This window comes from Brassica rapa, chromosome A09 (genome assembly GCF_000309985.2).
Source record: "Brassica rapa cultivar Chiifu-401-42 chromosome A09, CAAS_Brap_v3.01, whole genome shotgun sequence".
Taxonomy (NCBI): Eukaryota; Viridiplantae; Streptophyta; class Magnoliopsida; order Brassicales; family Brassicaceae; genus Brassica; species Brassica rapa.
In genome coordinates this window covers 40,493,081-40,517,468 of record NC_024803.2, presented here as the reverse complement: position 1 = coordinate 40,517,468, position 24,388 = coordinate 40,493,081, and the positions used below count along the sequence as shown (strand labels likewise).

Below are 24,388 nucleotides of genomic sequence, written 5' to 3'. Positions count from 1 at the left end.
TGAAACAATCAGATGGGGTGTTTGCCGGTCGTACATCTAAGGGCCCCACTTAAACAGTGGCCCACACATGTCTCTCCATCTTTTCTCTATATAACCTCTGGTCAGTTCACGCAGATTGAGAAAGAAACATGCATAAACGTACTAACTTCGACTGATCCACTGTGCGCAAAACATCACAGTAAGTTACGTACGCCACTACTAATCTCACCATTTAGATTGACGCTTGGCTGATTTAAATCTGATCACCCCTCATTCAGTTTTTACTTTTTGTCCTTTTAATAACGAAAAAGATTCTTGTAATAACTTCACTGAAGAAAAAAGCTTATTCCTCGTGAGTACTAACTTCAGCTGAATCAAACTTCCGTGTGTATCAGAAGAACATGACGTCTGAGGGCGCGATGTTGACGTCCGCAGCAGCGATGGCGACGAGACGGAAGCCGTCGTGGAGAGAGAGGGAGAACAATAGGAGGAGGGAGAGGAAAAGAAGAGCTGTAGCGGCGAAGATTTATAACGGTCTCAGAGCTCAAGGTAACTTCAATCTTCCCAGGCATTGTGACAACAATGAAGTGCTTAAAGCTCTTTGTTCTGAAGCTGGTTGGGTGGTCGAAGAGGACGGAACCACTTATCGCAAGGTGAGTTAAATCTGAGTTATTGGTGGATGGTTTGATGTTGAATATGCCTTACTATATTTAGATCTCTCCCTTGGCTTTACATAGTATTTACTATTTACTAGTCAATTTCATCAGCTTTGTTTTTAGATTTTTAGACGATTTCAGAGATTGGTTATAATCCAGACCGATCCGAGCCTGAAAAAAAAAAACGGAGTTCGAACCAAAAATTAGTAAAATCTGAATAAATTTATGAGTATATTACCAAAGATCTGAGATCAAAACGCTCATGCCTATACATTACCAAAAACCTTCCCAAAATTTACACTAAGACAAAAAAGTTTATGGTGCGCAAGTGACCCTCCCAAACACACAACGTACGTTTGCCACTGGAGCCTTTATAGTGCATCTACAAATCTCAGTCATTACATATGTTAATGTTTGAGAACTAACTGGTATTTTCAGGGACATAAGCCTCTTCCTGATGACATGGCTGGATCATCTTCTCGTGCCACTGCTTACTCTTCTTATAACCAAAGTCCTTTTGAAAGTCCCATACTTTCTTACCAAGCCAGCCCGTCATCTTCTTCATTCCCGAGCCCTCGTGGTGGCGACACACACAACATCTCCACCATTTTTCCTTTCCTCAGGAACGGTGGGATTAATCCTTCATCGCTTCCTCCACTTAGAATCTCAAACAGTGCTCCTGTCACTCCACCTGTCTCATCACCAACTTCAAGAAACCCCAAGCCATTACCAACTTGGGAGTCTCTTACCAAACAGGCCATGGCCAATGCTGCTAGACAATCAGTGTCATCTTTTAACTACCCGTTCTACGCTGTATCTGCACCAACGAGCCCCACTCATCATCGCCAGTTCAATGCCCCGGCTACTATACCCGAATGTGATGAGTCTGACTCTTCCACTACTGATTCAGGTCATTGGATAAGCTTTCAGAAGTTCTCACAACAGCAGTTCCGAGGCGGTTTTGCAGTACCGCCCTCTCCTACCTTTAATCTAGTGAAGCCCCCCTTACCACAACAATTATCTTCAAACATTGCAGCAGCGCAAGAGATTGGTAGCCAAGTGAAGCCATGGGAAGGGGAGAGGATCCATGATGTGGCTATGGAGGATCTTGAGCTCACACTTGGAAACTCTAAAGGTCGTAGTTGAGATGAAGAACAAAAGAATCCGTTGTGCCATGTTGAAACGAAAAAGGATTTGAGTATCAGTGAGTGTGTTTCAAAAGCATTATTTGTAGATATAATATGTGTTGTAAGATGTATGTTTCTATTATCATTCCTTTTAGATCTTGTAAAACATTACAAATATTTTATTATTAATTGTCTTCAACTGGAACATATATCATTCAAACTTACAGATATACCAAATCTTTGAAACAGAGCCCAAGGAAGTAAAAGAAGACTTGAGATTTAGCTATAAGTTACACAAAATTCATAATACAAAAAAAAGGAGTAAACATGGAAGCAATTAAAAGGAAAATTAGAATCACAAAAATGTCAAGAAACTGTAAAAACTTTAGAGCTTACACTGCCTTTAAGGTGAATCTTTCATTCAGAACCATCTGGAAATCTATCAAGTGCGTTTTTGCTTACCGTTTACATAAAATTCAACCACAGCTTGCATTCTATTCAGCTTATCTGGATGATAATTCACATGAACAATCACCGGTTTTACTTTCTTCTTCAGTTCCTCATTCTTAACCACAACCTTACTGTTCATAAACTCATACATATCCATCACTCTAAGAATGCGAAGGATAAACTCATACATATCTATCTCTACCACCCATCATGGCCGTTGACTTTCTCCTCCTCTCTTAACTAAGCGAGATCAAAAGAGGTGACGAAGAAGCTAAAAACTGTAATGAATATTCCTTCTCTGATTGTGCAATGTGGTGGATCAGAGAAGAGTATTATCAGCTTTTGAAAGTTGTTTGAGAGTAGAGAGAGCATGTTTTGGCTCTGACAACGACGACGAAGAATCAAAGGCTGATAAGTATTCCTCTGCTTCACGATGAAGATGTGTTTCTTCTGTTCTCGTATTCGCCAGTTTAAGATGAAGCTACAACCGTTAGATGAGATGACTTTTCCGTTGACCCATCCGATGGTCAACATAATCAAATTATAACCACTTGGTTGTGTTCCAAAAAAAAAAAACCATTCGGTAGCACGATAACACATGATAGACCAAAACACTTATGATTGAGATTAGTAAAGCTGTCACAAACCTTGAATCGCATCCAAACTAACAGTAAACCGATTTTTTCACAACATATCAATGCTTACACATGGACAAAGTCTACCCAAATTTTGTATACTATAAAATCAATATAAAGTCCAACCAAGAATGTTACAAAAAAAAAAAAAAGTCCAACCAAGAAAGAAAATTGTTAATTTAGTGGGCAAACAAAATCGTTTGTATCAACCATTTTTGTGTGTTCGGTCTTTGGAAAGGAGAAATGTGAAATGAGGAGAAAGAGAATTGTCTGAATAGCCGAGGAGACTGCCTAACTATTAACCAATTTATCAAAGACTATCGATCTTTATTTAGTCTTTGATAGAGATGGTTTAAGACGCAGGCAAGTCATCCTTGGCTACCACACAACTTCTCATTCTTCATGTCACCGTTTCTCTTTTTATATGTTTTTCTCTTTCTTATGATGTTGTTGATGAGTACACTCTAATACTATGTGTATATATAGGCATGCCGTATAAACATGGAGTGGACACAAATACGTCTGACTAAGCACGTGTGCATGGCAGTGTTGGAATATGTTCTTAAAGATTTGGTAATTGGATGGTTTCCGTATATAAAAAGTTGGTGACCCTATATAAATATTCGTACTTAGTCTTAGCTATGTATGAATGTATTTGATTGTTAGTTAGAGCACAGAAGAACGTTGTTTAAGTATTGGAGATCTATATTCAAATGTCATATATATAAGACACAAAAATGATTTATCCGCCACCTTATAGTGAGGGTGGTCAATTTACCCCTCTCAAATCTATAAAATTCAATTCGAAGTGCTATGTTTGTCTTAAGTTCATCCTTCTTTTGTTCGTTCGTGGACCACCTTAACTTATTCGCCCAAATCGGTACCATCTCTTTTTGGTTATTGGATGTCTAACCATTTTATTGTTTATATCAGTATAAAAAGGATACAAGGGAAGAAAATATGCTTTGAAACCTAATCATCTCTATCGGGTAAATACACCTTTTCTTACTAGTTAACTACTAGTGTAACCGGGACCATAAAGAGAACATTTATAAGTCATGATGCCATATGAATCTGTGTAGTAAACAGGGAATATATGGAGCTTTCTTATATGAAAATATAACTTCTAGAATTACTATTCTTATATCTGTTTAGAGTTTGCTAGAAAGAATGTACCATCGTGAGAGATGCTATGAACGAAAGCTGTTGCCCATATATATCTAGGATAAAACTTTATTTTCCTTCTAGAATTTTCATATGTAGGACTTATCTATTGTACTCCCTCTGTTCCTAAATAGAGGATGTTTAGAATAGTTTTTATGTTCCAATATGTAGGATGTTCTCATATTTCTAGGTACCTTTAACTTTATTAAAAACTGTGTAACCAATCAAATTTAATAGTTCTATTTTATAATTGGTTGAATAGTTTTTAATTTAAAGATTTAATGATACTTTTTAGATAAAAAATAACTTTCTTAATAAGTGTGTTTTACCTAAAAAATCTTATATTTAGGAACAGAGGGAGTAATATTTATCGCCAGTGAGTCTTCTTGTATATGAAACTTATAGTATATGGGACAGCTAGCCTATTATTAAGTGTAGTATAGGACTAGTGTGACGTAGATATATATATATATATATATATATATATATATTTAATTCTTTCAAAAAAAGAAATGATTTTTAAATTTAGGATCGATCATAGTTATTACTTGACCAAAATCTATTAATCGAAAAAACTAGTTCTGAGTCTCTCAAACATTGTAGCTGATCACTCTTCTTTTTTTCTTATTGTTATCGGCTCAGTTATCTAGTTCAAAAAGACGGGAAGAGTGGATATTTTTCAGAGCATTTTCATCCGATCCGGTTTGAACTACATAGGGTGTAGCTGATCACTTGTTTGACAATATTTTATACAGAATTTTATTTATATACAAAACGGAAATCTTTGCAGTCAGTACGTGGAAAAATTGATCAGTTTATGTATTCTACTCAGTGGTCCATCCACGCTTTAAGACTGGTCCGAAATCCAAAAGTCAGCTTAGCTAACTAAAAGAATAGTATAGTTTATTTTGCTTTAGACTTTATAGGGCAGGCATATTATAGGGATATACAAGTTTCTATGAGTTTTGCAGTTGTCTAATTGTTTTACCGCACCGATCAAGATCATTAAACGATTATCTTTGTACGCATACATCTGACTGACCAAGGAGCATGATTCAAGGAGAAAACATAATAGACTTGAAGGTTTTATGGATGGCAAACAAAGCCTATATTTGTACCATGAGATGATCAATTAAAAAAAAGGATGGCAAACAAAGCCTATATTTGTACCATGAGATGATCAATTACCAAGAAAAGATAAATCTAAAGTATTTCTGAAAAGAAAATCAAAACAGTCAATGATATACACTTGATATTAATCGAATATTCGTGAAGTCATTTCCGGCCCAAAGTGTACATGCGGATGATTCTTTGTGGATATGTTATTGTTAGTTTCCACCCACATGTATATAGAAAATAACAATATTCGAGCATTTGGTGAATGCATGGTCAAAACATATAACGTTAGTCTAACCAAGTTCATATATGTTGATGAGAGTAAGAAGACGTAATATTATAATTGTTCCTAAGTTAATGGAATTGTCTTTCCACTAGTGACGTGTGTCTTTCCACTAGTGACGTGCGATAATAATGGGTAGTTACTTTGTCTTCTTCTGTATTTATAGACATCGATGTATTGTGAGTAAAGGATATGAAAAGAAAATTGCAGTAAACTTGTGTCTTAAGTCTTTGTGATCCATCATTTGGTATCAGAGCAAATTCTCTTAACTTTGAAGAGGGGCCTTCATTGGCATCAAAGTACATTTTCGTTTTTGATCCGGACCACTTTGTGGTATCAGAAACTCCTATCATTGCTCCTGATTTGGACCACAATTTGTGGTATCAAAACTTCTTTATCCAAAAAAAAAAAAAAAAGCCTTGTTATATAAGAAATGGGAAGCACACGAGAGGGCATTGAAGAATTCAAGATCAATCTCCTCAACAAAATGCATGATGAGATACGTGAAGAGCTGAATAAGATGGCGCAATACTGGAAGGATCACGCATCAACTTGGCGTCAGAAGATGGAGACGTGGAAGACAAAGATGAACACTCGTGATGGAAGAGCCAATGGTGATATTGCATCTCAACCGGCTAAGACGGAGATGAGGACGTGGAAGAAGGAGATGGAGATGGCAAAGACGGTGAGAAGGGTGAAGAGATCATCCCAACCGGCTAAACATATTGTGAAGGTCGCAACGAATACGCAGGTTCATGAGGAATCAAGTCGACATGCGACTTCACCACTCAAAGGATCTGCAACGTCATCACGGAAACATCAACAAGCTCGACCGGTTCTGGTTAGACGTCAACATCTCTCTGCTCAGACCAGAAAACAAAGAAGGCATAGACGATCGTCTAAGCCAAGAACTGAAATTAGGTCTACAAAACCTCCAGAACATGGTCGTCTACCTCGATCTCGTTTCTTACAGTGGAGGTTACGATTTTCATCACATATGCTTTGTAGTTGTGTGAAGGTGGTCTGGTCTCTAGCATACCAAGATGTTATCAATAGAAAACGGCCATTTGATCGTGGAAAAGTTAGGATCATGGAGAAGCTGTTCTCTAAGATTGGTATGAACTTTGGGGACAAATGGTTAACCAAAGTAAACCAATGGTTTGGAGTAAGAAGACGTGATATTATAATTGTTCCTAAGTTAATGGAATTGTCTTTCCACTAGTGACGTGTATCTTTCCACTAGTGACGTGCAATAATAATGGGTAGTTATTTTGTCTTCTTCTGTATTTATAGACATTGATGTATTGTGAGTAAATGATATGAAAAGAAAATTGCAGTAAACTTGTGTCTTAAGTCTTTGTGATCCATCATATGTATCCACACATTTTTACAGAGCCGGAGATAACGAACAAGTTACAAATCCAAAATAAACGTAATCTTAAGAAAAGTAAAACGAATGCAAGAGAAAAATACGGAAAAATTGAATGCATCCAGATATACGCAAAAGGCAATGTATATCATTCCATCTTTGTAGATGAATTTGATTTTTACATTTTTGATTGCTGTCTGTTTTCTTTGGGTATTTCGAATATATCTATTTCTCGTCATTTTAAACTTTATTTACACATAATTTTTTTTAATTTCGAGTGGTTTAGCAATATGGATATTTTTTTGGGCGTAAATTAATATGTGTATCAAAATTATTTGCCAAATCGGACTGAGGCTTTTCGGCTTAAGAGCCCAATAAGAAATTATAATAAAGACCAGCCCGTTTAAACACTAAACCCTAGGTAGGGTTGTCAGCTCCTCGCTATATATACTCTTTTTTAAGAAGACCAAAGCTCGGTTGCTGTTCTTTGATCAACTTATTCGAAAGTGTTTGTTTTGCTTTTGTTTGTTCTGGTTTTCAATCTTTCTGTCTTTTTATAACGTGAATAGAGAAATTACGGGTTTCCAATGGCAAGTGATGAGTATTTTATCTTATTCTACACACAGATTTACCAGTGTTGACAACCAATCTCTATTTATTATCTGATGCCATAACCAAAAACTTTTTCTTTCCATTGTTTTCACATCCTTTCTTTGTTAATAAATCCGATATTAGAGGTTCATTTGAGTTTATCAATCAAGATTTCAGTAATTAAATTAATATTGCTTATATTTTTTTTCCTGATGGCCTATTTTGGAAAATCAAAATTCCTGTGAATTTATGAGTAAGAGAGTTGTGAAGAATCGACAGTGATGAGAATAGCAGACGGGCGGTCTGAAATTGATGTCGTGTTGAATGTCTGTCTTTTGCTACATTTAGCATCTCTGAGTCATTCGCCAATACTTAATGTCTCGACAACTGGATTATAACTAATCACTGAGTAAATTGGTTACAAGTTCATGATCTCTAATCTCGCATCTAAACCGACTACAAAGTCAAATTATCTGCTTTGAATCCTTGACATTATCGTCCGTTGAATTGTTCTAATACTAATAGAACACGATGAGTCTACCTCGGCCCAGCCTAACCGTCTTCGAGTTGCTAGGACGAAAGCCCACGAGAATAGCAGAAATATATTCTTGCATATGAAAATCAAAATAAATGTGTGCACAAAATAACGTTTGATTAATGATCAAATCACGCGCGAACGTTTTAACCGCCATTTTCGTTTGATTTAATGTGCACGAGAAATTTAAAAAAGAGGATCTCTTTATCTGCCATCTGCTTAAGATAACTAACTGTAGCCTGATATTGGTATGTTTATCTCTTTATATTCGAGTTCAGTCAGATCTTTTTGACTTCTTGATTCTCTTAACAAAGTGACTAATTGAAGCTTATAGACTTGATGGCCAAGACCTTGGATGCCTTAAAGTGGAAATATCATAGAGCTGTAAAATTCTGGAGTTTGGGTAGATATGAAAAGCTTTTAAGTATGAGTTAGTAGCCTTGTAGGTTGTGTTCAACATGTAGAAAGATCGCTTCAACTCAAACGATTTGAGTTCATATTCAAAAGGCCAAGAAGGGAAACAAAAATCAACGAATGGCTTTAAAATTCCTTTATCAACACATGAAAGTAAATAACAAGAATCACATACACACCAAGTGTTTGGTTTTGCATATCTTATATTCACTTAAGAGCTAGGGAAATGAATATTTTCATTTTAAGGGACGGGACCATGTGTTTTAAGCAAGGGTTCAACATCCAACGAGGAAGACGAAGCAACAGTACTAGAGGCTGGACCTGTAATACCAATGGTCCACGAGTCAGCCATGACTATCATATCCATTCCTTCTTCTTCCTCCTCATCATCACCATTGTCATTTTCCGTCTTCACCTCTTGAGATGAAGATATCTTCTCTAACTCGGCAAACACTTCTCTCATATATGGCCGCTTCTTTCCCTTTGAATTCAAACATCTCCTTGCTAGATTTGCCACTGCCATCACTTGTTCCGGTTTACATGCATCTCTTATTCGAGCATCCATAATATCAAAGAATTTGTCCTCCTTCATGGCAGCTCTGAAATGATCCGCCAAGCCTTTTATTTCTTGAGTATTAGAAAGCGTTAGCACAGGCTTCTCTCCTGTGATAAGCTCAACGAGGACGACCCCAAAGCTATAAACATCACTCTTATCGGTATATTGGCTGGATCCGTAGTACTCTGGATCCATGTATCCCACTGTACCTGAAACAAGTGTTGTCCAGTGAGTTTGATCTACCGTTACTGTTCTTGAAGTACCAAAATCTGACACCTTGGCTCGATACTTCTCGTCTAGTAATATGTTAGTTGACTTGACATCCCGATGATATATTGGAGAAGACGCAGCAGAATGTAGATACGAAAGAGCTCCTGCTATATCAACAGCAATGCGTAGACGCACGCCCCATATCATTGTGTAATCATCAGATTCTTCATGGATATGCTGGAAAAGGTTACCGTTGGGGATAAACTCGTAAACCAGAACGGGAACTTCTGTCTCAAGGCAACATCCCAAGAGCTTGACGACATGTCTATGGTTAACCTGGGAGAGAATGACAACCTCGTTGATGAACTCTTCTAGTTTGTCTTCATCCACCGCTTTGGATTTCTTGACAGCAACCGTTCTGCCATCTACAAGCATGCCCTTGTACACAGTGCCTTGACCACCCTGTCCGAGTATCCTGTTTTCGCTGAAGTTTTCTGTGGCTTTTTCAAGCTCTCTCGAGGTGAATATTTTTGTTTTCTCGACGTTACTTTCTCTTGTGTTTAGTTGTTGTTGCAATAATAGTCCCCCGTTACGTTTGAAACACTTCCTTTTCTTCTGAGTGATCCTTCTCTTCTTAAGAAATTTTCTCAACCACCAAACTCCACTTACTAGGACTAAGATGCCAAAACCTGAACCTACTCCTGAAAACGAAACAAATGACGGTTTGTTGATCACCATTCTTATTCACACTGATGAATGATTCTGAAGATACATTTACCTATCAGTATCGCCACAGTCTTCTTTTCAACACAATCAACACTTCCAGGCTCATTTACGCAAGTATGGCTTTTTTGGCATGTGTATCGGCCCTCTCCATAGCTTAGAAGGCATTCATTAACATCTGGATAGTGGATACGAAAGATCATGGAAATTTTAATTAGCTTATGATTTTTAGACGTGTAACTAGACGAAGTATGTAAGAACATTTATATTCTTATATGATCTATGTGTCTTTTGGTTTGATTATTTTCTTACTAAAATTATGAATGTTAATATTAAATATGATATTGTGATGGATCGGTTTCGAGTAAATCATTAGAATTCGATTGTATTGATAAAATGATGCATCTTTTTTTTGTCTCTCTTAGTCAATATATAAGAAACACTTCATATAACACACAATAAATCACATAGAATAATCGCATGAGAGAAAGATTGTGTTTAAAGATTTAGATTCATTCTCCATGAAAAAATCACTAAAGTGAAAAGTAAAGGAAAGAAAAAATCAATTGAATACTTGAATCCACAATATCAATTCAAGATGGATCAATGTTAGTTTCTTCTTTCTTAATTAGAAACATGTTAGATTTGAACATAAACAAGTATCCCATGTTTTGAGTACGTTGCACGAAATCTTTATCGGACGTTCCCTTCATGCTTCGGAACTAGAATCGGAATCTTGTGGAAGCTTACAGAATCTCGCTTCCAAAACGCTTCTAAATATTATCTTTAAAAATATGTTGGAAGCTTAGGATTCAGTTTTATAATCACGCTTCCATTCTTCAATGAAAATATAAATTATAGTTTTTAATTTATATAAAATTTAAATTTTAATAGTATTGAATAGAGAGAATAGAAATATCCAAATATTAAAATTAATACTATAAAATATCTTTATGCATTGAGGTTTTTATTAAAGATAAATCATAAATTCAAATATAATATGTCAATTAATTATAAAGTATTAAAATTAATTAATATAATAATTTAATTTATATTTAATTTATGTGTGTTTTTACAGTTTTAATATGAAATCATTTTAAAATTATTATAAATGAATAAATGCTTTATTTTAAATTTAGATCAAATAATATTTAGTTCTAGATTTTTTTTAAACATTCTTATATATATGTGTGTATATATATGGATACGCTTCCAACATGTATCCGCTTCCTAATTTTTCTAAAAATCTCGTTTTTGTGCTTCCGTACGCTTCCGTCTTCACGTACTCGCTTCCGTTTCTATGTAACACGATAGAGTTCTTGATTTTGAAAGCTATAAAATATTTTAAACAACTTGCCTGATATTAAAATCTTTATAAATTGCGACCGTTATAAAAATATATATTATTATGTACGAAACATGTTCAGAACGATACAATATATAAAAATTAAAATCTTAAAGTTAAATCAAGATTAATATTATTTTTTAATTTTATTAAAATCTAAAAATTTACATTAAGAAGTAAAAACCATTGTGAATGATAAGATATTTTTTTTCAAAAACTTGAAATACAATTTTTACAGATACAATCCAACCAATCGTTCGAATTTTTTTTTATAAAATCTAAAATAAATTGGCAAATTTCAGCTTGTATAGCTTTACAAAACCAAAAAAATCTCTAAAATTTATACCAATTGGGATAAATGATTTTGGATTAGAATTAATTATAGAAATCATAAAAATGTTTTATATCTAAATCATCTAATCCTTATCAAAATATGAATTACATAATATTATTCGGTTTAGGTTTCATAGACATGGGTTTCACTTGATAACTAGGATAAGACCTGCACTTTGCGCAAGGTGAATTTATATAAAAACTATTTAAGAATATCGTATGGAAAAATAAAATTTATATTCTTGATCAAATTAATATTTTTGGCTCTGAAACAATTTTTAAAAATTACATAATTTGTTTACTGATGAGCTAATCCTATTTTTAAAAATATTTTAGGTAAAAAAATCACTTATCGCATAAGAACTTAACTTTTAAGCCAAAGAATCTCATGCCTAATATTTGGTTACAATAAAACTATGTCAGCTCGGTTTTATATCATGATTTAGCAATTTAAAAGTTAATTATGGTTATAAGAAGTTTACGTTCACGTGTCAATCCTATCTATGTTCAATATTTTTCTTATTTTTGTGTCGTTTTTTCATTTTGGTTATTGTTTGATATAAATATTGATTTTTGATTTTATTCTCATTTCGTTTTTTTGTTTTGGCCTGAGATTTAGAAAAATATTTAAGATTTAAAATTATTAAAGAGATACATACTTAGGTTAAGATTTGCACCTTGTGCAAATAAATATCATATATTTATTACTTATTTTATATTTTCTGCATATTATGAAATAATAAAACAATAATTATATATTAAATAACTAAGAAATTAGTAACTATTATGTAATAAATTGGCGTGCGCATATAAATCAAACGACCACTCTTGTTTATTCACAATCATTTTAGGATAACTAAATCAAAACAATCAATCTTATCTATCGTATATGATATATAATTAAATTTAAATAAAATTAACATAGATATATAGTATATTTTTAATATAGATGTTTATTAAATGAAATTTCTACTCATGTGATTTTATGATTATTTGCATATTTGTGTAACAAAATTGTACACCAACAATTTTTTTAAACGATATGAAATATATATATATATATATATTAATAAAATCACCTATTAAAATAAAAATTATGTATTCATATGATTTTATAATCATTGTATCTTATTATAGAAAATTTTCTAAACCTTAATCACAAAAATTAATGTGAAACTTTTAATAGTTTTAGTAATTTATACTCGTTTTGAAAAATTTGAAATACAACATATACAAAAAAATCTAAATTTTTATTATATGATTAATGTAATTGTATCATTTATTTTCATAATAAATAATTAAACAAAAATGATAGATTATACACAGATTGTTAGCAAATCTTTATTATTTAAAATCATTAATTACTATATATATCTTAATCACATTAGGTAATTCCGTAGATTTTGTTTTGAGGAAAGAATATATAATCATTTTAATTTGATAAATGAATGGTTCATAATGGACATAATATATAATATAACAATCCCTATCAATTTAATTTTGGACTAACAAAATTTTCAATTGATTCTCAAACCGCCTCGTAACCGTCACGTAAGCAAAATTATCATTCCAAATATGTGACAAACTCAGCATGATATTTTCTTAGTTAGTACAAATTACAAGTTATGACTTTTTAAATGTTTTTCTATTAATATATAGAGAATTGAATTTCAACGGTCCGTAATAGTTGGTTCGATACACATCTTGCTCTCCCTTGAATCTCTAATATCTATCAGATATCTAGATGATTATCTAAAGTGACGTGCATGCTTTTAGACACACAAACAGAAGAGAAGCTATGAAACAATTTTACTAACCTTGGCATCCGTTTAAGAGGTATGGGTTGCCTGTATAACCTCGGTTGCATGCACAGTTTGCATAGTTGCTCCCAGAAATGGTGATATTGTTATAGAAGATATACACAATCTCAATCACATCTTCTAAATATGTCAATTGTATATTCTTCCTTTATTGTGCATATCTCCTTAGGGCTTCATCTCTGTACTATATATATGACATCTTTGTCATCACGTTAATATATCAATCATTCATACCTTCTCTACATGGTATCAGAGCATCCTTTCTAAAGGACCTCTCCCAAAATTTTTCCCTTTTATTCTTTTCATCACCTTACGTGATCCTCAAGTCTCATGGCTCATCACGAAGCTAACGCTGAAGTGATCAATGTCGGTAACAACCGATCTATCATCTCTGTCAACATGATCAACGTGACGAAGCTGTCGTCCACCAACTACATAACCTGGAGCGCTCAGATCCGATCTCTCCTTCGTGGCTATGATCTACTCAAGTTCATAGACCCAACCACCACTCCGCCGCCGATGACAATCACCACCGATGGCCATGATGCTCCTAATCCGACCTTCACGGTCTGGCAGCGTCAGGACAGTCTCCTCTACAGCGCTATCATGGGCTCCGTTGAGCTTGCGCATCAACCGCTAATCGCGACCGCCACCACCGCTCTCCAAGCTTGGGACTTGCTTGCTTCGACATACGCAAATCCTACTCGGGGGCACATCAAACAACTCCGAAACCAACTCAAACACAGCGTCAAAGGCACCAACACCATCGACGAGTATATGCAACAGATCAAAGTGAAAGCTGATGCTCTTGCTCTCCTTGGAAATCCTTTTGACGCAGAGGATCTCACCGATGTAGTTCTTGATGGACTCACTGATGAGTACAAAGCTATCATTGAAGCAATCCATGGTCGTGACACTCCCATCTCTTTTGCTGAGCTCCATGAAAAGCTCATCACTCGCGAACTTGCCATCAACACCGCTGCTCGCTCCACAACGCAAGTTCCCATCACTGCTCTTCATGCGCAAAACCGAAACCCACACTGGCGCAACCACAACAACAACAACCATGGTGGTAACAGCTCTCGTCCGAACAACAACAATCAACGTCAATCACGACCATATCTAGGTCGTTGCCAAGCGTGTGGAACTCAAGGTCACAGTGTGAAGAACTGTCCTCAGTTCAAACTGGTTTCAAGCTCTTCTCAGGGACAGAACAGAGGATCCAATCAGTACCCTCCAAAGGGGTATAGTGCAATGTTTCAGGGACATGAGACACCATCTTGGCTCCTTGACTCCGGTGCCTCTCATCACCTAACATCAGATCTTGCCAACCTCTCTCTCCATGCTCCTTACAATGGAGGAGAAGAAGTTCAGATTGGTAATGGAATGGGACTTGAAATTGCAAACACTGGTTCAACTCTTCTCCCTTCCAATACTCGATCTCTTCATTTAAAAAATGTCTTACATGTTCCTACCATTGCTCGCAATCTTCTCTCAGTCAACAAGCTATGTACTGATAACAATGTTTCTGTCGAATTTTATCCGACAATGTTTCAGGTCAAGGATCTGAACTCGGGGGCACAAGTGATCAAGGGAAGAACTGAAGATGGCGGATATGTTTGGCCACATCGAGATTCCAAAACCCCTTCAGCCTTCTCAACTTCTCTCAAATGTCCTCTCTCAATCTGGCACTCAAGATTAGGACATCCATCAATTTCTGTTTTAAAGTCTGTTGTTTCATCATCTATGCTTTCTGATTCAAACTCTATGTCTTCTTTCAACTGCCTTGATTGCTCAATAAACAAAAGCCATAAACTACCTTTCTCAAACACATCCTCTCTTAAAACAACCCGACCCCTTGAACTTGTCTATTCTGACGTTTGGACCTCTCCACTGGTCTCCATTGATGGGTTCAAATACTATGTCATCTTTGTTGATCATTTCACACACTATATCTGGTTCTATCCAATTCGCCACAAGTCAGACGTCAAAGCCATCTTCATACGTTGGAAAGCGCTCGTGGAAGCAAGGTTTGAGCACAAACTCACAACACTTTACTCAGACAATGGAGGGGAGTACATTGCCTTGGCTGACTATCTCTCCACTCACGGAGTCTCTCATCTCACCACTCCTCCACACACTCCAGAACACAATGGGTTCTCGGAGAGAAGGCACCGGCACATTGTTGAAACCGGTCTTGCACTGCTATCCCACGCCTCCATGCCTGCACAATACTGGACTTATGCTCTCACAACCGCCGTCTACTTAATCAACAGACAACCTACTGCAACACTAAAGAATGTCTCAGCTTTTGAGAAGTTGTTTGGTACCTTACCGAACTACACTAAGCTCCGCAGTTTTGGTTGCCTCTGTTTCCCTTGGATCAAGCCATACAATCAACACAAGCTTGAACCTAAGTCAAAACCCTGCATCTTCCTAGGCTATTCTCTCCACCAAAGCGCCTTCCTTTGCCTCGAACCCACCTCCTCTCGAATCTATGTTTCACGCCATGTTCATTTTGTTGAAACGTCTTACCCATTTATCTCTCTCAAGACAACTCCATCTAAACTCAAACCCACTTTTCCAAATTGGTGCCCGCCAGTCACCAGAATCTCGGTAACGCCAAATGATCCTCCATCATCAAGTCCTCCTTCGTCACAAGTGCCCTCAGGTATGGATTCTGAACCTACTGATCCTCAGATACATGTTCCTACGCCTTTTTCTGCTTCACCTGTATTGCCGCAGGTTACAGAACCAAATATCGCTTCCTCCTCTCATACAGCAGAGCCGGCACTGGCATCAGCCGCAGCTCCACCAGAGGCACAAGCTCAGCAAAGGAACACTCATCAAATGCAAACGAGGGCCAAGAACAAAGTCTTCAAACCGGCAAAGAAGTTCTCGTTTGTTGTCAACAACAAGACTCTTCTTTCAAATGAGAATGAGCCAACTACAGTTATACAAGCTCTAAAAGATGAACTATGGCGTGGCTCAATGAGTGAAGAGTTTGACTCTCAGCTACGTAACCATACTTGGAGTCTGGTTCCACGCAAGAAGTCTTACAATGTCGTTGGCTGCAGATGGGTTTATAGGATCAAAAGAAAGGCTGATGGAACAATAGATCGACGTAAATCTCGCCTTGTAGGCAAGGGGTATCATCAGCGCCCTGGTGTGGACTATCAAGACACCTACAGTCCTGTCATCAAACAACCTACGGTTCTTCTAGTCCTCAGTCTCGCCGTCATGAACAACTGGCCGTTGCGTCAACTTGACGTCAACAACGCCTTCTTACAAGGCAATCTCAACGAGGATGTTTATATGGAGCAGCCACAAGGCTTTGTCGACAAAGATAAACCAGATTACGTATGCAAACTGAACAAAGCCATCTACGGTCTTAAACAAGCACCGCGTGTATGGTACTTAGAGCTCCGTCAGTTCCTTCTCCAGTCTGGCTTCAAGAACTCAGTCGCAGATGCTTCTCTCTTCATTCTTATTGTCGGTAAAATAACTCTCTATGTCCTCATTTATGTTGATGATATCATTGTTACGGGCAATGATCCGACAAGAGTGCAACAGTTCATTGACATTCTCAGCAAAAGGTTCTCTCTCAAGGATCTTGGAGCTCTCTCATACTTCCTCGGCATTGAAACACAAAGATCGGGCTCTGGCTTGCTCCTCACGCAACGCAAATACATCAATGATCTCTTAGCTCGTGTTAACATGACTACGGTTAACCCGGTTTCCTCACCAATGATGCCTACTGATCGTCTGCAACTAACCTCTGGTACAGCTCTTCAAGATGGCTCAGAATACCGAATGGTAGTAGGCAGCCTACAATACCTACACTTCACTAGACCCGATGTCTCCTTCGCTGTCAATAAGCTCTCGCAATTCATGCATCGACCCACAGATGTACATTGGCAAGCCGCTAAAAGAGTACTAAGATATCTTGCTGGAACTCGTGATCGTGGAATCCTTCTACGCAGCAACACAACTCTGTCTCTTCATGCCTTCTCTGATGCGGACTGGGCTGGCAACAGAGATGATTACACCTCTACTAGTGCTTACATAGTGTATCTTGGCTCCAATCCTGTTGTGTGGTCGTCTAAGAAACAAAAGACAGTAGCTCGAAGTTCAACAGAAGCTGAGTACAGAAGTGTTGCAGCTACAGCAGCTGAGATACAGTGGATCGTCTCATTACTGCGAGAACTTGGAGTTCAGTCCAACACTCAGCCTGTCATTTACTGTGACAATGTGGGAGCTACTTATCTGTGTGCAAACCCTGTTTTTCACTCAAGAATGAAGCATCTAGCATTGGACTATCACTACATTAGAGAGCTTGTTCAAGCTGGATTCTTAAGAGTCTCCCACATCTCCTCCAAAGATCAACTAGCTGACGCCCTAACCAAACCTGTTTCACGGTCTCTCCTGGCCGCACATTCATCCAAGATAGGACTATCCTCTGGTAGTCTATCTTGAGGGGGCATATAGAAGATATACACAATCTCAATCACATCTTCTAAATATGTCAATTGTATATTCTTCCTTTATTGTGCATATCTCCTTAGGGCTTCATCTCTGTACTATATATATGACATCTTTGTCATCACGTTAATATATCAATCATTCATACCTTCTCTACAATTGTTGCATATACAGGCTCTTCTTTGTTGAGTTTTATATGGTAAACTATCGTACTCTTCTGAGTCTATGCAGTTTAAGGAGTTCAAGAAGGAAAGATTAGTCGTCTTAACGACCCATCTTATTGTAACTGTAGAATACCCCTTGGCGGAAAAGCTTTGGGGTTCAGTTGCATTGGAAGACATGTAGACTTCATCGGTTAAGAAAGCGACCCTGCATCCTCCAGTTGTAGAGTTTCCCTGATCAAAGCTCTCTATCCTAACACCGATCACCTGTTGAGCCTCAGCGTCATCCGGTAAACTTGCACGACAACATCCATTACCATTACAGCTTCTTTCTTCTTCCCGTTGGTTATTTGCACAAACCTGAGGACGGTAAGCATAAGACAAAGCGTTGCTAGAACACCCGGTGTTGTCTAAAAACGGGACGCTTTTTGTAGGTAACGTCGCAGTGCAGTTCAACTCGCACTCCAACTTAGCCGGCTCGATGTTAGTTAATGACGCCTTGCTGTTGCAACCAACAGCTACAAGGCTGTTCCCTCTCCCAAAGAAAAATGGGCTGTCCGTCAAATTCAGAACCGGTTTAGACTCTTGTCCATTTCTGGAACATCCAAATGATGTTATTTGGCTCTTGACACGAATCGATCCGAATGACTGACGGTAACTATAGTAACCACCATCTTCATCACCTTCAAATGAGATATTCACAACTTCTCTGCCCATCTTGGAAAGGAAGGGGATAGTAGAGTTTCGGCATTCGACTTTGTACCATTCATTGAGATAGCAACGTTCTTGGATTCCAAATGGGTACTGAATCTTAATACCTCCACATGATTCGGATTGGCACAAGCCCGAAAGAGTGACAACTTTTGAAGCAAGCATGAGCATAAGTAGAGGTGAGAGAAGAGTCGACAAGGAATAGTTGGTGTTGCTCCTCATGACGTTGCTTTTCTTGCTGATCGAAACTTGATCCTCGCTAAACAAAGCAAACCAAACTCTCAAGATTTAAAAGAATTTGTGAGATATATGTCATAGGACAAGTTTTGGTGGTGTACGTCGTAAACAGTTGTCGTCCAAGTATATATAAATCAACCAATGGCGAGTTTCTGATAGCTTAAGGTCAATAATCAACGCCGTCTTGTTTGAAAGATGAACCATCAAACCGTTTAATTTTCTTAACATGCTCTATAATTATCAATTATCACGGTTCAAAGCGTTTTGAAATACGCTTGTGAGAAAATTCATCGTGAGACAATTCTTGATAAAAGATAGAAACTTCAAGATCAACTAGACTGATTAGCTTCATCTTGAATCTTATATTTTCCTATATCAATATTTTAATCAATAAAATGAGTAGTCCATATTCATTTGTGTTTTATGCATAATTTGTTTTCTTCTAAACTCAAACTTTCAAATATAAAAACATTAATGAATTTTTATTTAAACTACTGGATTAACGAGATTTCAACAATCTCATTATTTTTTTTCAAAACACCAAGTCAGTGAATTAGGATATGTAGACCAATTTAATCTTTCCTCATCAGCCAAATTCTGAATACAAAAGCTAAACTCTCAATCGCTTATTTACATCGAAACAGATATCAACATGATTCACAATCCCACCCGTTTGATTCACAATCACACCTAGAATACAAACAACTAAAATTATTTATAAGGATTCTTTCAAAGTTTTAAGATAAAAAATCTGCAAATGCATATATACTATTTAATCTAGAGAAGCCTCCTCCTGAAGTTTCTCGTAGTTGATTGATAAGTACGAGCGAGAAGACCCACACCGATCCCAACACCAACCCTTACACCAAGTCCAATCCCAACACTAACCCTTACACCTGCATTGAACCATGACATCTCCCCATCCAAGCACTGGTCACTTTACCAGTACATATCTCCTTCATATTCCTCTTTGTAATTTGCGTATTCTCTTGCCTACACACACACACACACAAAAGAACGATAACTTAAGGACACCGATCATACATACTTTGAAGGATTAGCTTTGCTAGTTAATTCTCATACTGGCATCTATGCGATAACTCTCTTTGTATTTTTACTATAAGACTCTAATTCCTACCAGTATCATGCTATATCTTGAAAGTTACCTGAAAATGGAGCTTAGAGGAAGTGTTTTTCTGAGGCTCGGCAGTTTCATACTCCGGTATTGAATCCAGTGCCATTCTTCTACTTTCTTCTTTCTTGATCCAAGATGTAGAGTCTTGGTTAAGATGATGGGTGTTCCTGAGAAGCAACCAGTGACATAGACCGCTATAGTTGGCAATAACTCTTGACCTTTTTCGCTCTTCCCTTTTAAGAAACCAGACCCTGCAGTGAACCCATTACCATCAGACATCTCAAGAGTTCAAGACAAGACTAGCTCGCTTTTGTCATCAACCTCAAACTTTACGCTATCATTTAACCTGCTGATATTGCCTGTGCTAACATAAGTAGCTTCTTCACTCCTAAGATGTGAAGAACGCCCTTCTGAGTCAATGCTTATTCTACACCTAATTTATCTATAAAAGCGTATCTGGATCCAGAGGAATGTGATCGATGGTGAGGACATCAGGGGTTGAATCTTCCACCATGAAATTGCTTATTCTGACGTAGAACATTCTCAGATCCAACCAGGGCGAGGAGACTCTGGAGCTGTGCTGGTTATAGTTACGATATTTAGGTATTTGAGAGGCTTCACCATTGTTACGTGTCTCACAAGGTTCCTCCATGACCGAGAGGAAGATGATCAACGAGTGTTTAAAACCTAGAGTCAACTCTAACTCCGAAACCTAAGATAAGTTTAGGGCTAGGAATTTGGTTCGAACCCGGGTGTGTTTGACCTGCTGTAGAATGGATGCTGGTTAAGATCTTTCTGATGCGGATTGTGAATTTTAGAAATGAGATAGATGCGGGTCTACTGATTTAAAACTGTGGATATCCGCTAACCCAAAAAGTTCATAAAAAAATATTTCTAAAGAAAATGTTACTTATTTAGCTAAAATTTAATTATAATTATTATGTAATATATAACCTTATTAATTAAAAATTATTTATATATATTGGACTGCCATTTACCATATGGTAATAACACTCCAAACGTTGCTTCATTTAATTTCAGGAAAGCATATATAACAAATCAACTGCCGGTTCAAGTAAAATTAGAGGCAAAACGGGAAAAGTAAAAAAAAAAAAAAAAAGAGATAAGAGAGATGTGCAAGAGTGAATGATAAAACCTATGCAGATGAAATGTTTTCATCATATTATACATGAGCAGGTGTTCAATGCAGAGAAGACACGCAATCACAACATCATCTTAATTACAGAAAATACCAAACCTTTGAACATAGCATCAACTTTATTCAGAATTAGCTTCCCTTTTTCACACTTCACCATGTGGGACAAGGAAACAATGGTTCAACGTCTGACAAGGATGACGAAGGGACAATACTAGAGGCTGGAGCAGTGACACCAATGGTCCACGAATCAGCTATCTCAATCATATTCATTCCTTCCTCCTCATCATCACCATTATCATTTTCAGTCTTTACCTCTTGAGATGAAGATATCTTCTCTAACTCGGTAAACACTTCTCTCATATACGGCCTCTTCTTTCCCTTTGAATTCAAACATCTCCTTGCTAGATTTGCCACTGCCATCACTTGTTCCGGTTTACATGCATCTCTTATTCGAGCATCCATAATATCAAAGAATTTGTCCTCCTTCATGGCAGCTCTGAAATGATCCGCCAAGCCTTTTATTTCTTGAGAACTCGAAAGGGTTATTACAGGTTTTTCTCCAGTGATAAGCTCAACGAGGACGACTCCAAAGCTATAAACATCACTCTTATCGGTATATTGGCTGGACCCGTAGTACTCTGGATCCACATATCCAACTGTACCTGAAATAACTGTCGTCCAGTGAGTATGATCCACGGTCACTGATCTTGAAGTACCGAAATCAGACACCTTGGCTCGATACTTCTCGTCTAGCAATATGTTTGTTGACTTGACATCTCTGTGATAAATAGGAGAACAAGCAGCAGAGTGCAAATACGAAAGAGCTCCTGCGATATCAACAGCAATGCGTAGACGCACGCCCCATATCATTGCATAATCATCAGATTCTTCATGAATATGTTGGAAAAGGTTACCATTGGGGATAAATTCATAAACCAGAACAGGAACCTCGGTCTCAAGACAACATCCCAAGAGCTTGACGACGTGTCTATGGTTGACCTGGGAGAGAATGACCACCTCGTTTATGAACTCTTCTAGTTTGTCTTCATCCACAACTTTGGATTTCTTGACAGCAACCGTTCTGCCATCAACAAGCATTCCTTTGTACACAGTGCCCTGACCACCTTGTCCAAGTATCCTGTTTTCGCTGAAGTTTTCAGTGGCTTTTTCAAGCTCCTTTGCTGTGAATATTCTTGTCTTCTCTATGTTGCCTTTATTTGTATTTAATTGTTGTTGCAACAATAGTCCTCCGTTACGTTTGAAGAACTTTCTTTTCCTTCGATTAATCCTTCTCTTCTTAATGAACTTTCTCAACCACCAAATTCCACCTACAAGGGCTAAGGTGCCAAGACCTGTACCTACTCCTGAAAAGATCACAAAGAGAAGGTATGTTGATGATCATTACCATGTTTACATTTGCGAGATTATATTCATGATGATGACTGAATCTGAAGATACATTCATTGACTTACCTATCATTATTGTCCCAGTCTTATCTTCCGAGCATTTATAACTTCCAGGCAAATTTACGCACTTGCGGCAACTTTGGTAGAATGGTGTTTGTATTAAGCACTCATTAATATCTGAATAGTGAATATGATAAACCATGGAATTTTAAGTAGCTGACATGGAAGATTTGTAACCTAAAGAGATGTTTATACACACAGCACAAGCATAGAGAATTTTGGTAAGCAATTAACTAACCTTCGCATCCGTTAATTAGGTACGGGTTGCCTGTATAACCGTCGCTGCATCCACAGTTTGCATAATTGGTCCCAGAAATGGTAATATTGTTGCATACACAACTTATGCTGTGTCGAGGAGATTCAAATGAAGCAATATTGTACTCTCTGGAGTTGTTGCAGCCCAATGACTTTATAAAGGAAAGATTCTTCGTCTGAGTGACCCATCCTACCCTAACTGTAGCATACCCTTTATCGGAAAAAATTTGTGGCTCAGTTACATTAGACAATGTGTAGACTTCATCTGTTAAGAAAGCGACTTTGCATTCTAGGGCTGTCGAGTTTCCATGATCAGAGCTCTCTATTCTGACGCCGATCACCTGTTGAGGATCATTCGGTAGACTAGCACGGCAGCATCCGTTACCATTGCAGCTTGTTTCTTCATCATCTTCGGTAATTCTACAGTCCCCTGTGTTGGTATAAGGCAGTGCGTCGCCTGAGCACCCGGTTTTGTCTAAAAAAGGGATGCTTTCGCTGTATGGCATCCCTTTACTTGAAGGTGCAGTGCAATTCAACTCGCACCCCACCATGATGGGCTCTATGTAAGTCAACAACGCCTTGCTGTTGCAACCAACCGCTACGAGGCTGTTTCCTGTCCCCAAGAAAAAGGGGCTACCCTTAAAATTCAAAAACAATCTAGATTCTTTTCCATCTCCTGAACATCCAACGGATGTTATCGGGATTTTGAGACGTATTGACCCGAATGTCGTGGGATCATAAAACCTATCATCGTCACGCAGAGAGATATTCACAACTTCCATGTCCATCTTGGAGAGGAATGGGAAAGTAGAATTTCTGCATTCTATTTGGTACCAGTCGTCGAGATAGCAACCGTTTTCGACTCCAAAGGGGAACGGGATGTTTATATCTCCACATTTGGTTTGACACGAGCTCGAAAGACTGACAACTTTTGAATCAAGTATGAGCATAACTAGTAAAAGAGACAGAAAAACTAACAAGGAGTTATTATTATAACACATCATGATGTTGCTTATCTTGCTAGGCAAGTAACCCGACTACAAGCCACAGAACAATTCCGGTGACCTGCTATACAAGTTAGACAACAACAAATGAACTCGACTATGTAATAAGAACTCAAGTTTGGAGCTAGTTTTCCCCGAGAATAAATCAACCAGTGGCGTATTTGTGTGATAGCTCAAGGTCAATAGTCAACGCCGTTGTTGTAATTAAAAAATACGCAAGCAACCATATAATTTTTAAATTTCATTTCACCTTCGTTAATTCCACTACTTAATAAAAGTCTTATAACCAATTAGTTTAAGCACGAGAGTCGCTTCTTTTATTTTATTTTTAAAATCAGGTCTTTTTCCCCTCTTCCTGTGAGTTTGCCCAACATGATTTTCTTCTTTAAATGAATTGAACTTTTCTTTTGTTGTGTGAAAAATAAGTCTTAGCAGTTTCAAAAAAAGAATACAATAATAATAAGTTCAAAAA

The 24,388-nt window shown here is 37.3% G+C and overlaps 3 protein-coding genes, 1 non-coding gene and 1 pseudogene across 6 annotated transcripts; 2 read left to right on the top strand and 3 right to left on the bottom strand.

Annotated features, from left to right (window-relative positions):
- Positions 1-119: 119 nt before the first annotated feature.
- On the top strand, positions 120-1,973 carry LOC103842649 (protein BRASSINAZOLE-RESISTANT 2). Of its 3 annotated transcripts, none has more exons than XM_009119295.2 (3): positions 120-178; positions 375-632; positions 1,074-1,973. In XM_009119295.2, the coding sequence occupies exons 2-3, from the start codon at positions 381-383 to the stop codon at positions 1,779-1,781; spliced, it is 960 nt and encodes a 319-aa protein (XP_009117543.1). In that variant the 5' UTR covers positions 120-178; positions 375-380; the 3' UTR covers positions 1,782-1,973. The 3 variants fall into 3 exon arrangements, with proteins under 3 accessions (XP_009117543.1, XP_009117545.1, XP_033136905.1); XM_009119297.3 differs by having other exon boundaries at positions 122-182; XM_033281014.1 differs by having other exon boundaries at positions 130-178; positions 378-632.
- Positions 1,974-5,769: 3,796 nt separating this feature from the next.
- Positions 5,770-20,687, bottom strand: LOC103842648 (putative wall-associated receptor kinase-like 11). The gene is made up of 4 exons (XM_033281012.1): positions 17,953-20,687; positions 13,304-13,394; positions 9,864-9,986; positions 5,770-9,786 (listed from the first exon to the last, which is right to left on the bottom strand). Exons 1-4 carry the CDS (start codon positions 18,880-18,882, stop codon positions 8,561-8,563), a joined length of 2,370 nt encoding a protein of 789 aa, XP_033136903.1. The 5' UTR covers positions 18,883-20,687; the 3' UTR covers positions 5,770-8,560.
- LOC117128734 lies at positions 7,366-7,452 on the top strand. Its single transcript, XR_004452127.1, has one exon. It is a non-coding gene; the product is annotated as a small nucleolar RNA R16 (small nucleolar RNA).
- Positions 19,592-20,747, bottom strand: LOC103842646 (annotated as a pseudogene).
- LOC103842645 (putative wall-associated receptor kinase-like 11) lies at positions 19,592-24,364 on the bottom strand. Its single transcript, XM_033281016.1, has 3 exons — positions 22,896-24,364; positions 22,664-22,774; positions 19,592-22,555 (listed from the first exon to the last, which is right to left on the bottom strand). Exons 1-3 carry the CDS (start codon positions 23,914-23,916, stop codon positions 21,342-21,344), a joined length of 2,346 nt encoding a protein of 781 aa, XP_033136907.1. The 5' UTR covers positions 23,917-24,364; the 3' UTR covers positions 19,592-21,341.
- Between the last annotated feature and the right edge of the window lie 24 nt (positions 24,365-24,388).